Below are 13,599 nucleotides of genomic sequence, written 5' to 3' on the forward strand. Positions count from 1 at the left end.
AAAGGATGCGTCCTCGGGGTGTGTGCGTGTGTGCGTGTGTGGGTGTGGCAGCAGGCAGACTTACCTTCAGCTGTATGACTGTGGAAGCAGAGACATTGACGCCAGCCTCCTGCAAGTCCTTACAGCGGCGCCAACCACAAAACAAGGACAACAACAACAACAAAAACCAAAAAGAGTTGGAAAAAAAGTTAATCAAAAATGAGTTAATCAAAAGTAAAATTCAAATGAAAAATGATTAAATAAATTGGTTAATAAATCAACAAAATACCAAGAAGAACCGCAGAACGTTTTCGGCTGCTGCAAAAAGCCAAAATTAAGCAAATGAAAAGCAAATAAAAGCGACACTAAGAACAACAACAACAACAACAACCAAATGGAGTGAGTCAAAGTCTACAGCATGGCCATGGCCATGGGAAAATTCCATTAAGAATTACACACAGAAATCTACGAAATGAAAAGGCAGCCAAAAAGTGTCAGCCACTGGAGAGTAAAGAAGGGAAATAAAAAATAAAATAAAAAGAAAGGAAAGCGAAATGGAAGGAGGTGAAGAAGTCTAGCAAACAGCGATGTTGCAACAAATTTATGGTGCAGTTTAAACAAAGGAGCAGCAGGACAACAGACAACACAGACTGTGCCGAGTGGAGAGACAACTTAAAAGCATTACGGATAGAAACAACAATGCAGCGAGGGAGGGAGGGAGGGAGGGAGCTACAATACTCGTAAATACAACTACAACGACTACAAGGACTCTGGCAGGACAAATGCAGACAACCAGCAAACAGGACCACACGAAAAGAGAGTGGCGGAGAGCGTGCGGAGGCAAGGACAACAAGTTGCAAATAATTTGTTGCCATCTCCTGGCCATCATCTGCATTTGCCCTTTGAGCAGTGGCCATGACCACGTCCACAACTACAGGCTACAGGAGAACTCAAGTGAGTGAGTGATAGAGCAAGGATTAGGGGAGCTCTTGGGTGTGGCTATACCTTAACAGCAACTATTTCCGCATAGCCCAACGTGCCGCCGTGCAGCGTTGTCACCGATCTCTTCAGACCCTAGGAATGCAAAAGCAATTTAGATCCAGTTAGACTCTATTCAACTTTGAGCCGAGAATTGCAGCAGCAGCAGCAGCAGCAGCAGATGCTTTTATTGGATTGCAAACACGGAACTTACCTTCACCGTCTGGAAGACATCCATGCCGGGATGGCCAGTGTCGCCCTTCTGGCCCTTGTCGCCGGGCTTCCCAGCTGCGCCCTTTTCGCCGCTGATGCCATTGAGACCCTGCAGATCGTGGGGAAAATTCTCTCTTGCTTAGCATATGGAGGCATCTCGGTGCACACTGCCACTTACCGCATCGCCCTTGTCGCCGGTGTCGCCCTTCTTGCCGCGCTTCCCTCGCTTGCCGGGCGGCCCAGGCGGTCCTGGAGGACCTGCAATGATAGAAACGAAAACGGACACTTGGTTAGAGAGCAAACTTTTTGCGCTGAGTAAATCGTGAAAAAGTAATCTTAAGGTCGCCTCATTAGTTGCCCATTGAACTTGCCGCCTGGCCCACAGCACTCGCAGGACACACCATGACAAAGCCATTTTCGCCCCAGCTCCTTGGGATGGCCCAAAAGTGCGCTGCGCTCGGCCATTTTCTTTGCCTTCTGCTGGTTGTTTTTTGCGCAGTTTGGCGCAAATTCATTTAGCTGAAAAATGACTTTTCGCAGCATTTTGTCACGCTGCGGGACAGTCGGACACAGACACACAGAGTGGAGAGGGGCCCAAAGCGGATGCTGGGCACAAAATATTTACAACCACTTTGGCTGCTATTATTTCGGTGCTGGGCGGGAAAACTTTATCTACGACGGGGAGAGAGTGCAGCCAAGGAGCAGGACTGCAGCAGGACAAAGCTGCAGTCGATGCTTTTCAATTATTTCGCATGCAATTTTCCGTGGCATAAAACTCCCAAGGACTCGGACACGGACACGAAGCGAAGTGAGTGCCTTGTAATTTTCTCCGGCTGCTGCTGCTTGCTGCCTGCTGCCTGCCTGTCTGGTCATGGCAATTATTTTTATTGGAGCCGACTTGCAGCAGCAGCGGAGGCAGCGGAGGCAGCGGAGGCAGCTTGTTGCTGTTGCTTTGCATTTACTCGCACTAGACAGGAAATTAACACCTAAAAATGTCTAAAGAGCAAGAGGAAATCTATGGCGAACCCTTTGTAGAATGTGCATGTAGCAGCAGAAGGTGTGAAAATATTTAATTAAATTAACAGCAAACAAAAGCAACAAAAGATCAGGGCAGGCAGGCAGGCAGCAGCCACATCCTCCATGCTGCTGCCCGGAGTGTGGCAGGGGGGCGAAGTAGGTATATAATAATTGTTGTAATTAAGTAATTTCGTTTTTGTTCTTTTGGCCAAGAGGCAAGCTTTGGGTCTACAGAAAAGGAAGCTGCCCTTAATGCAGGAAGCGACGGCAAACAATTTAAATTCATTTCGCGCTAAAATGGCGCCACAAACTACCAAACGCACGGACGCCCCTCCTGCTATTTGGGGAGTTGGGTGCCTGGCTGAATGGCTTCTTGGGCGTGTGGGCGTGGTCGTGTGTATTAGGTGCGAAGTGAGCCGACACAGGCAGCCAGCATGACTCCCAAGGAGGGAGCGCTGTCCGCCCGCCTGCCCCTAATCTACAGGCTACGGGCTACGGGCTGCTTATTTAATTAAAAAAAGATTTCCCAGTTCGCACGCACACCTAAACGTGGGAGGAGCAGGAGGAGACGAATCTCAGGCAAGCGCTGAGAACAAAAGAAATTCCACACAAAAATATGTATTTCCAATCCAATGCCAAAAATTCCTTCACATTTTTGGAGCATTTCCCAAAACAGTCAACAAATTTATGGAATTTCACAAGCAGTCGAATAGTTGATGGCATTTTCCATTTAATTGATCAATTATGCAGGTATTTTCATACCATTTTCAATTGTTCTCATGCTCCACAGAGACAGAACTTTAACGAACATAATCCCACCTTTGAATTTACTTAAGCCCGGAGAGCGCATGGCCCACTGTACGGCACAGTGGAGCGGAGTGGAGTACAGTGGCGTGGCAAATTATGCGCTTGCAGCACTTGCCAAGTAATAAAAGCCAACCAATTAAGCGTGGCTAAGACCCGGACTGTGATAGGAGCAGAAGCTGGGTAGAGGATTGAGGGGGAAGGAGAGTGATGCGGAGAGAGGACTGTGCGGACTGCTGCCTCTTGGGCGTCAAGTGTCGTAAGCCAAAGCCAAACGGAAGGCGTTGATGCAGGAAAAAGGAAAGCAAAGAACAGCAAAAGGAAAACGAAGAGAAAAGATGAGAAGTCGCAAGGAAATGAGTTCAAGGGGGCGCAGGGTAGTCGGGCGGGCAAGCCTTTGTCTGCAAGCGGAAAAAGTTAAAATTGCTCTTAATCTAATAGCAACATAATAATCATAATCATAATATCGTTTGCCTTCACATGCGCCGCAGCAGCACCCAGCACCCGCCCAGCAGCCCTTCATGCTCCATCTCTCTCTCTTGCTCAGTCTCTCTTTGTCTCTCTCTTTTGTCTCTGTTTCACTCAGCCTTTCAGCGTTGCCATTAACGCCGCATTTTGCCGTATTATTTTCGCGTTGATGGCGCCATTTTGGCTTACAGTTTTCTGGCTGCTAATGGCATTTATTTGTTGTTGTTGTTCTTTCTCCCGTTGATACTTCTGCTTAATGCGCTAAGAAATCTTATTGTGCACACACACGCACACACACACACACATACTGGACTGGCACGTACTCGCATAGGCTGTCAGATAAACTAAGTGCGCGCTTCGCTCCCCCAAACTGATGAGATGAGAGATGAGAGATGAAGTTGTTGAAGTCAAAACTTGTGCCAGGCTTTGTCGTCTTCAATGTGGGTTCTTAATGCTGATGATGATAATGATGCACACACTTTCTATATCGATGTGCCACTGCTGCATCAGCCACTTGGCAGAAAAATAGAAATTATGTCAAGTTGTGCGCGAAATAAATACTCGACGCCCGGCAGCGTTTATTGTGCGTAAAACACCAGGACAACACGTACACCCATGTGCACACAACAAGCAGCAGCTTAACAACTTGACAAACACACACACAAAAGGCAAGAGAAAAGCGAGACAAATAAAACACACGACAGGCAGACTCAGACACACATGAGGGACTGGCATAAGACCCTTCGAGTGGCGGCACCTGATCGGGGAATTGAAGTTGTTCCATGCCGTATAACCATCAGCAAACTTTGCCGCCACACTTGGGAGCTGGAACCCTGTTCATTCTTCCAGAGAATTATCTAATTTGTCGAAAGTTCCTTAAGCAGCAGCAGCACCACCACCAGAGACAGCAGACACCAGAGGGACTCGTGCTACTCCAAAGACATGGCACGGGGGGCAAATCAAGAGATTGGCCATGGTCAGAGCTCTTTCAAGCAGAGTCTTTATTGAGAGCTGATTTTCTAAGCAACAAATCAACTGCTGATCAGCTCTCTGGGATATGGCACAAGTCTCTGCTGACTTTTGCCAAGTTTAAAGCCACTCAATACATTTTTCATAAGCTTTTCATCAGCAGAAAAGGCATGAAAAAAAGAAAGTGGATGCTAGCTAAAGTAGTGGCATGCTGCCAGTGCCACTGCGTGAGGCATTGCTTGTTGCAGCAGCTGTTCCTGCTTTTGCTCCAGCTCCTCCTGTCATCCTGTCAAGGACGTCTGTGCGCAGCAAAATGAACTGCCAGCCAGGAGTGAAACTTGAAATGCAAACATTGATGGCAAACTTTTAACTTTTGCCGTGACGTGTGTCGTCCTTGTGCTGCATTCTCCGTTCTCCATTCTCCGTTCTCCATCTCTGCCTGTCACCCTCCCGGGGACACACTTCCGGTACGTGCGTCAGCAGCAGTGGCAGTGGCAGCCCCAGTGGCAGTCGCACTGCCAGCAAAATGCAGCCAAACACACGCAGACAAATGGCGAGCATACTTATAAGCATTTGCTCGTGTTCCTTCTTGTTGCGGACATAACTGCAAAACTTTTCCCCCACATTCGATTCGTCTGATTCGTGAGATTCTCCTAACGCAAATGAAATTACGTAGCCGAAGGTCTATGGTCCATGGACAAGGGAAAATATTGTACGACTCTGCTGCCAAAAGGCGCACCAAATGTTGCCCCCGTCCGTGTCCCTTTTGCTGTTTGTTGTCTGTCTGCAAGCTGCCGCTGTAAATCTTCAATAAATGTGCGTCTGTGTCCCCAAAAAGCAGGAGAAGCGAACAATAAAACATGGCAACAGTGGCAGCCGCACGAAAATGTGGCGCTACATTACATTCAGACAATGGTGGAGTCCTGCTCCGGGTGCTCCTTCTGCTGCTCCTCCCACACGTCCAAGTGTCCTCGGTTCTCAGCGTTGTTCTTGTCCTTGTCCTTGTCCTTGTCGTCTGCTGATATGCGATACTTTCCATACAATATCATTCCTGTGTCGTCTCGTTGCTCAACTTCTGCTTCTGCTCCTTGTACTGCTGCTGGCTCCTGGCTCCTGGCCCTTCACTTTTTTTTTTTGCTGCTTTCTTTGCTAACGGTGTTTTGTTCGCCAAGTGTCTCATGTTGTCAGAGCCATGCTCCGAGAGGATACTGTAATTGTAGAGCGATCCGGTTACTTCCAGGAAGCAGCCAGGGCCCGCCTTTGAGCCAAACCTGGCCGGTCGCATATGATTGTGGGATTATCGGGGAACCTGTTGTTCGCCTGTGATTTATGTCTGCCCACTCATTAGGCTCGTAGCCGGTTTTATGCGTTGGTTGCCATGCAATAAATGTCCATAAATTAGTAACCGGATACGGGCTGACACAGTGGCTGGTTCCCTGTCCTTTTGGTCTCGATTTGGCAACAGGTCAAGGATGCTGCCAATATAATGCACAAATTAAATTGCACCACACAAGCTGGCTGGGCGGGCATCTCTTGATTCTAAACTATAATTCAATTGAAGTGGTTGCCATGACGGCCACAACGTCTCGTGGGTGCTCCCATTATACGACTAATTATTGCACTTGAGCGAACACAATTGGCCTTCTAATTGAGTTAAGTCGTGATGGGGGGAGGAAACTCCCAAACTGAGAAGCAAACACACACACGAAAGCAGTCAGGCTATAATCAGCCAGCCAAGTAGAGTCCAGGCATAAGTTAGTTATTTTCCTTCGGGCAACACATCCGACATTATGCATTATGGCAAAACTTTTATTGGCCTTTTGGATTAGACGTAGACACACACATGTGGCACTCTCTTCTCTGTAGTTACAGGCGTCAATTTGCACGAGGTATATGCCTGGCAGTTGCCTGGCAAGCACACACACAGACGACAACTGCAAATGTTTGCCAGCAGGCAGGTCTCTCTCTCTCTCTCTCTCTGTGTGTCGTGTGCTGCCATGGCCAGCAGGCAAATGTCTGACAAATCTGTTGCATTATGGAACCCATATGCTGCTGTAGCTGTAGCTGCTGTTCCTGTTGATCCTCGATTTGTCGACATGTCAACCGTGGCATGCCTTTGCCGTTGCCGTTGCCTTTGCCGTTCCCCCAATTAAATGACAGCCATAAATTGTGCATTCTGATTAGTGCTGCTGCTGCGGAGGCATTTTCTAGCTCTAAATCTATGGCGTGCTCTTGTTCATTTGTGCTGCTAATTGCGTGGCAATTGCCGGCAGTTTGTGTGTAGATTTCTTTCTGTGTTTTTTGGCTGTTGCTCTAATGGCACGCACACTGCACCAACAGGTGTCACAGTTTGGGCAATTAATTAACACAAACTGTGCACAGTGACACGCCCACCAATTGCCCCGCCTCTCCCCCGCCCCGACTGCATTTCACTCTGCTGTTTGCCAATTACACATGTAAAAGCAGCGCTGGACAAATGTGTTTGCGGTCTGGCCATAAATATTGTAGGTAATTGCCTCGAAATTATCCAATGAACAAAAAATGCATTGCATTCTTGCTTTAATTGCAAATTGCATTCACCATTCAGCAGTCAGCATTCAGCAGCACCCTCAGCATCCATGGATTTCAATTCGTTTTGCGTATCTGATTGAGTGACGGCTTCATGGCTTTTGTGGTCTCATTGGTTCTCCCACACGGAATGGTCGGTCTCTGTCGCTCTGTGCAACGGCAGCACCAGCTCCTGCCTGCCACACTCATCGTGCTGTGTGTGTGCTGTGTGTGTGCCTGTCGCTCCGTCTGTCAGTGGATGTGTGGCATCAACAAGCTGACAAATTAGCTTCACATTTGTTTGTCATTTCATTTCTATTTGTTGTCGTCTCTGGCAATATTTTCCACGATTTTTCTGCTGCTGTTTTTCTGTTGCGCTTCCTTTTTACGAATTGTTTGTTGTTTATATTTGAGTTTTAAATGCAAATTGCATAATTTATTGCAGTTTATGCTTTGATTTATGCAAGCGGCGCATAATTTTTTATTTGCTCAACTTTAATGTTTCGCTGCCACATGAATTTATTTCGAACATTTTTCTGTTATGATTTAAATGGCATTTTGTGACGGGTAATGTGATTTTAATGGAGCGGCGGGGAATTGAAATCACTTTGATATTTATGAGCGTGTTCTGCCCGGCTCCTTTTCCTTTGTTAAACGCTAATAAAATAATTCATTCAGTTGTGCATTAAAGCCGCAGCATTTACATTTGCATTTACGACGCAGCCTTTCTCTGCTTTTGCCTCTCAAATGCAATTCGATTAAACTCCCAATTTGGGTAAGTGTCGCAGCAGCAATAAGGATACATTGCCAGAGGCTTAAGTTGCATGCAAATGTACGGATAAATATGACTCAAAACAAAGCCCGGCACTGGCATTAATCAATTCTAACTTTTGCAGTCGTGTGAGTTACGCAATGGATACGCCTGCTGCCTCCCCGTTTTGGCACGAAACTTTGGCGCAACTTTGGGGGCGGAACTTGGCTCAAGGGCAATCTGCTCGTCAGTCCATTAAAGCGATTGTCCCCTTTGCCACGGGTAGGTGGGAAAACACTTGTAAATCCCCGGAGGCTTTACCTTATGTTTAAGTAATTGGCAAAGGGCTTTGGCTGCTGCTTGGCCAACGAACCCAAAAACAGTTTCCGCGATATGCAAACCTTTTCTTTTTTGTGCCACGCATAAAAATAACACACACACAAATGGAAAATAAATACACAACTAATATTAAATCCCAGGGATAATCCCATGGAAATGGTTGCTTTGTTTTTTTCACAATGAACCAATGAATGAGGAGGAAAATGTAAAACAATTTCAAGAGATCTTCCCCGAATGGGTGGGGAAACAAAACAAAACAAAACAGAAATAGGAGAAATGATAATCCCGTGGAAAAATACGAAACTGATGATGGGTTTGGGTTCCCTCCCACTTAACAATAGAAAGTGTTTGACGCGCGGATGTGAAGAAAAAGAAAACGAAAACGAAAATAAGAATTTCATTTCACTTTTTTTGCCCCCATTCTTGATACGCTGCTGACTGATGCCTGATGCCGCGCCAGCGCTCTCCTTTAATGGCATTAGCATATTTTCCAGTAGATGCCAGCGGGACAAGATGAGTGGAGGAGTACGCTTCCAACCAATTGCATGGCATCATCATCATCGTCTAGCTGGTGCCAGGGACAACGGCAAAAGAACAAAGAAATGCTCCACCAAATGGCATTTGTGGATATACTTCCACTGGCACTGCCACATTGCTATTCCTTGGGTAAATCAAGAAATTAATCCCTTCAACAGCTGCCACAGCAGCAGCAGCAGCAGCAAAACAAATATATATATTTTTTTGCTCCTCTTTTTTTGTGCTGTGTGCCTTATAAACACAACAATGAATGGGGGAATCAAGCTGATGAAGAATGATATAATAACAATATTCGCCGCCCGCCCAGCCAGCTTGTCCCTGGGCAGCAGATGAGCCATAAAAAAATCACAACACCCACAGCAACAGTGGAAAGCGGCGGCGGCAAGAGGCAATGATAATAAAAAATGTGACAAGTGATACAAAGTAAATACATGCGAATATGAAACGAGAGACGAGAGACGAGAGACGCAGCATCCGTGGCAGGGCAGGGCACACCAATGAATGGCAATATGTATCTATATGTATGCACGGCCAGTTGTATCTGTATCTGTATCTGTATCTGCAGCTGTATCGGTATCTGTATCTGCAGAAATTCCCGCGGCATCTGCTCTTTTTTTGCTGTTGTTGTTCTGCCTCGCCTCGCCTCGCCTCGGATCGGTTTATTTCATTTTGCTGCCTGCCGTTCGTGTGTGGCATTCATTTTCGTGCAGACTTTTGGCATGGCATTGCCCGGCGGTAAGCCTCTTTTTATGGCTGTAATGGAATGTAACCGAGGGGCGACAGAACACAGAGACTGACAAAATGCAACAGCAGCAGCAGCAGCCCGCTGGCCATTGGCCGATGAGTTATGGCTTAATTGTGTTGTCAGCAAACGGCGTGGGAGGCGGCGGTGGCAGTGGATCGCCAGTTTTGAGCCACGTAATTTTTGTATTTGTCAGAGATAGCAGCCAGTCCCTGTTCCCACTTCTTGTTCCCACTTTTGAAAAATCCCAGGATATCGCGAGAGCACACCCACTTTAGTAAGTCCTCCTTTTTGACGCGTAATACACGGCGTATGTGCAACATTTCTCAATAAATAACGCGCACAGACGACCGAGGAAGAGCTGTGAAAGGCAAAAGACAGTGTGGAGGGAGGTAGAGGAACTCCCTGTCGCCTGACACCTCGCTGTGCTCTCCTGTCCCGGTGGCATGGGATGAAGTGACATTTACACAATGGTTATGATGTCGATATGCGCGATATGTGGGAGCCATCACTCATCTGGCTGTGTCTCTTCTCCTGCTCCTCTTGCGCTGTGTCTGTGGAAGCGCTGATGATATGAATGAATTATGTGGGTAACGTGCAGTCTGTCGGCGGCGTGGGGAGTGGATGGGGCATGCCGCATGCCGCATGTACTGGATCCTCTGCCTCTGTGTCGACATGCGTTTAACTTGCGGCAATTTTGTAACATGCAAGCAGCAGACGGGGGCAGATGACGATGGGCGACATTGTTGGAGCAACAGCAGCAGGAGAAGCAGCAACACAGAACAGCGGAGTGAACACAGCCTGCAGCTGGTGCAGATGCTGCTGCTGTTGCTCCTGCCACTGGTGTTGGTGTGGCATATGTGTGTGCTGGGGTAGAAGCTTTTGTGGCATTGTTCATGTGGCATAATTTAAATAATTGAAAGTTTTACGCTTACGCGCATAATGCGATGGCCACAGCAGCAGCTCCAGCAGCAGCTGAGGCAGTGGCAACAACAGCTGATGGCCGGATGTCCCGGCCTGGCTAAGGCTCTGCTTCCTCCAAGCCTTGTCCTTGCAGCTGGCGCTGCACTTTAATGAGCAAATTGCAAGCCTCGACTGCGCGAATGAAATTAACCAATTTCACAGACAAATGCAAATGAGCAGCGACTAAAAAAATACTCGTACCACAGAGCAGAGAGTGGAAGGAGAAGCTTTGCGCTTTTATACACCTTTTATGCACCTCTCTCTCTCTCTCGCTTCATGGCTGGCATCCTGCGTTGTTTCATTTTCAGCCCGGCGGCCATTTCAGACGCGAATTCAAATTAAATGATCACATTGCCACACAGCGCCCCGAACGCAAGTTCAAATAGACAAATGCGCCGCTGCCCCGGGGCATAGAGACAGAGACAGAGCAGAAAGAGAGACAGAGACAGAGATAGAGAGATACAGATACAGGCACAACCCTTTTCGGTTCCACTTCCTGCTCCCCATTCAACGATGGATGATAGCCCTCCCCTCCGAGGTACGAGTACGAGTACGTGAGTGCAAACTGCTTACGTTCGTATCATACAAATCATGCAGCTGCCATAAATTCTAAATTGCCAGCCATTTTAGCAGACACACAGCAGAGCGAGATGGACTAGGGTTGGAGGTAGATATGTACATATATAACCAGAGCGAGAGAGAGGTGGATGGGGCTAGACCGTGTCTGGACAATGGCCGCAGGGCCAAGGGGCGCTGGTTGACTGATAAAAACGATGCTGCTGTCGGTAGAGTAAGTTCAATCGACGGACGGACACCAACAACAGCATCAGCAAAGGCCCAGCATCAGCAAAGCATAGGAGCGGGCAGCCACAGTGGTCCAGAGGTTGATTAAATGCTAAATTTATAATGAAAATAAAGCTAGAAAAAATGCTGGAAATATTTTACGAGGTGCTAAAAACTTACAGAGGAAGTTTTCACAGGAATTAATATTCTTACAGCAATTATTGAAAGGGTATTCAGACTCCTGCACGTCTGCACCTTATCTAAGAATTAGGAACCGACCAAGGACACACTCCGCTTCTTATTTCATTGCCTACATTATTGTCCATATAAATATCCATAAAGATCCATAAAGATAAAGCCCTTGCCTTTATTTTTATAGCTTCTTGACTTGTGATAGCATCTCCGCCACTGTGCCACTGATGGCCTGGCCCCGTCTAACCGAATTGTGAGCGAAACATAATGAGACTTGACATGTTATTTGCTCATTGAACGGTCACTGAGTGTGTGATTGAGTGTGAGTGGCAGACTGCAGTCTATCTCCCCCGCTCCACCCCCCAATGTCTGACGAAAGTGCAGTTGGTTGTCGCTGTCCATTGAGCGAAAGGATGGAACAAAGAACGGAAAGAGTGTTGGGCGTGCAAATGAACAAAACACAAGCCACGCCCAGCAGTGCCAGTGCCACTGAGGAGTTGTGACTGAAAGTTACGCTCTGTAAATAAATTGAGTATGTGCCGCACACCAAGCCACAACACACACACACCACACAAACACTCCTCACGCCACTCTTTGGTCAAATGCAAAATTCTATTTGTTCCGGAGTCAAAATATGCAGCAGACCATACACCAGCGTCAGCGTCTGCTCTGCTCTGCTCTGCTATTATTTTAAGTTTTTTATATTTTTCAGACGCTGCTTTCCTCCTTTTTTATGTGCACCCAAGGAGCAGTGTTGCTGCTGCTGCTGCTGTTGCTCCGTCTCTAGCTTCATTATTTTTATTGGATCTTTTTTGCGCTCTGGGCAACTGGGGAATATGATAATGTGAGCACTTCAAACGGGTTCAATAGAACCGTTCTCTGAGCACGAAAATATACGAGCCAGAATCTCAGCGCTAATCCGAGCTTTCTTTCAGCCAAACACAGCGTCAAGGCTCCACCCACTCCACGTTCTCAGAGATTGGAGTTCATGTTGTAACCACAGGCATGGACCCACACACAGACAGGCACGAACGACAGCGCAGAGGCTGTCATGTTGGATTGGAATGCATCTAATAGCATGGCATGGCATATTACACATACGCCCCGTGGCGCATTGTCTAATAAATACAAATTTAGACAGCATGATTTGCCAGAGCAACGTCCGCTGCACAGCCAGAAGGGAACGAACCACAACGAACCCTCGGGGCCGTGCGGGGGCAATGCACTTGGGGGCCAGAGACCCACTCAGATCAACATGCAGATGGAGGGAGAGACATGAGCCTGGGCCCAGCTGAACGTGTATACATATATATTATTTATTGCTGGCCCCGGTGCGTGGGTTGACCTTTTGCTGCATGTCCTTTGGACGGTAAGCTCATCCGACTGCCCCTAATGTGATGTGTTCGTGTCTAACAGGGTCATTAGCCACAAGTGGCAATGTGCTAATTATGCAGCTTACAGCAGGAGCACAGCACAGGAGCAATGGCAGCAAGAGAAACAGGCAACAGCAGCAGCTGCATAAATCTCCGACTAGGGCAGCATTGCCAATTATGCACTTTGTGCCAGGACATGGCTGCATGGCTGCGGAAAGCCACTTGCCGTGCCGTGGCCCCATAAACGGGTCACATAAATCCTGATTTTGTGACTGCTGCGGCTGCACTCTGTGGCCTGCCAGGCCTGACCTCAAGCAAGACCGAGCAGAGTAGAGTCGCATTATGACAAGGCCTGCTGCCCAAGCAGAAAACATGCTTTACCCCCAAAAACTGGATACAGTTGTACGATAAAAGAGATCAGCAACGAAGTGCAATCATTTTTCAGTGAGCCAAATGCGCAGCTGAGTACTGAATCCCGTGGAAAAGTTATGTTCTGTCTTGTCTTGTCTTGAGAACGGGACACGCAATGATTTGTGGGCTTTTAGTGTGACTGAAATTTTAATGTGCCGCATCAACACGTTGTAAGAGAATTGCGGAGGACAGGGTACAGAGACGAGCCGAGTAGGCCAACGTTGAGTGGCCAAATTTCAAATTAAAATTAACATTATGCAAATGTTGTCTATTGCCATTATGCTGGCCGACATTGTCGCGGGTGGCTGCCGCGGCCAAACAATCCAAACGCCCACAAAGGGATCGCAAGACGAAAGACTTTACAGCGGAGAGATATCAGCCCTAGCCCTATCCCTGTGTATCCCTGAAAGAAAGCAGAGGCTATGGGTGGTTCTGCTACTGCTTCTGTTGGGTCCCTTTTCTCTGTTTTTAAAGCGTTTGGGTCCTGTGACTGAGGAGCGGGAGTCCGTGAGCTGGCAAACTTTTTATGCAAA

The 13,599-nt window shown here is 47.4% G+C and overlaps 1 protein-coding gene across 22 annotated transcripts in view; it reads right to left on the reverse strand.

The window, feature by feature from the left end:
* Positions 1-13,599, reverse strand: part of LOC117898578 (collagen alpha chain CG42342) — a 57,526-nt gene that overhangs the window by 19,649 nt on the left and 24,278 nt on the right. For 12 of the 22 annotated variants that reach the window (XM_034808115.1, XM_034808109.1, XM_034808113.1 and 9 more), the window contains 4 exons: positions 1,349-1,428; positions 1,172-1,279; positions 985-1,053; positions 65-118 (listed from right to left, as the gene is read on the reverse strand). In XM_034808115.1, the coding sequence (XP_034664006.1) occupies positions 65-118; positions 985-1,053; positions 1,172-1,279; positions 1,349-1,428 (311 nt within the window). The remainder of the gene's footprint in view (positions 1-64; positions 119-984; positions 1,054-1,171; positions 1,280-1,348; positions 1,429-13,599) is intronic. The other 10 variants (XM_034808111.1, XM_034808121.1, XM_034808105.1 and 7 more) reach the window with 2 other exon arrangements.

Source organism: Drosophila subobscura, chromosome O, assembly GCF_008121235.1.
Source record: "Drosophila subobscura isolate 14011-0131.10 chromosome O, UCBerk_Dsub_1.0, whole genome shotgun sequence".
Classification (NCBI taxonomy): Eukaryota; Metazoa; Arthropoda; class Insecta; order Diptera; family Drosophilidae; genus Drosophila; species Drosophila subobscura.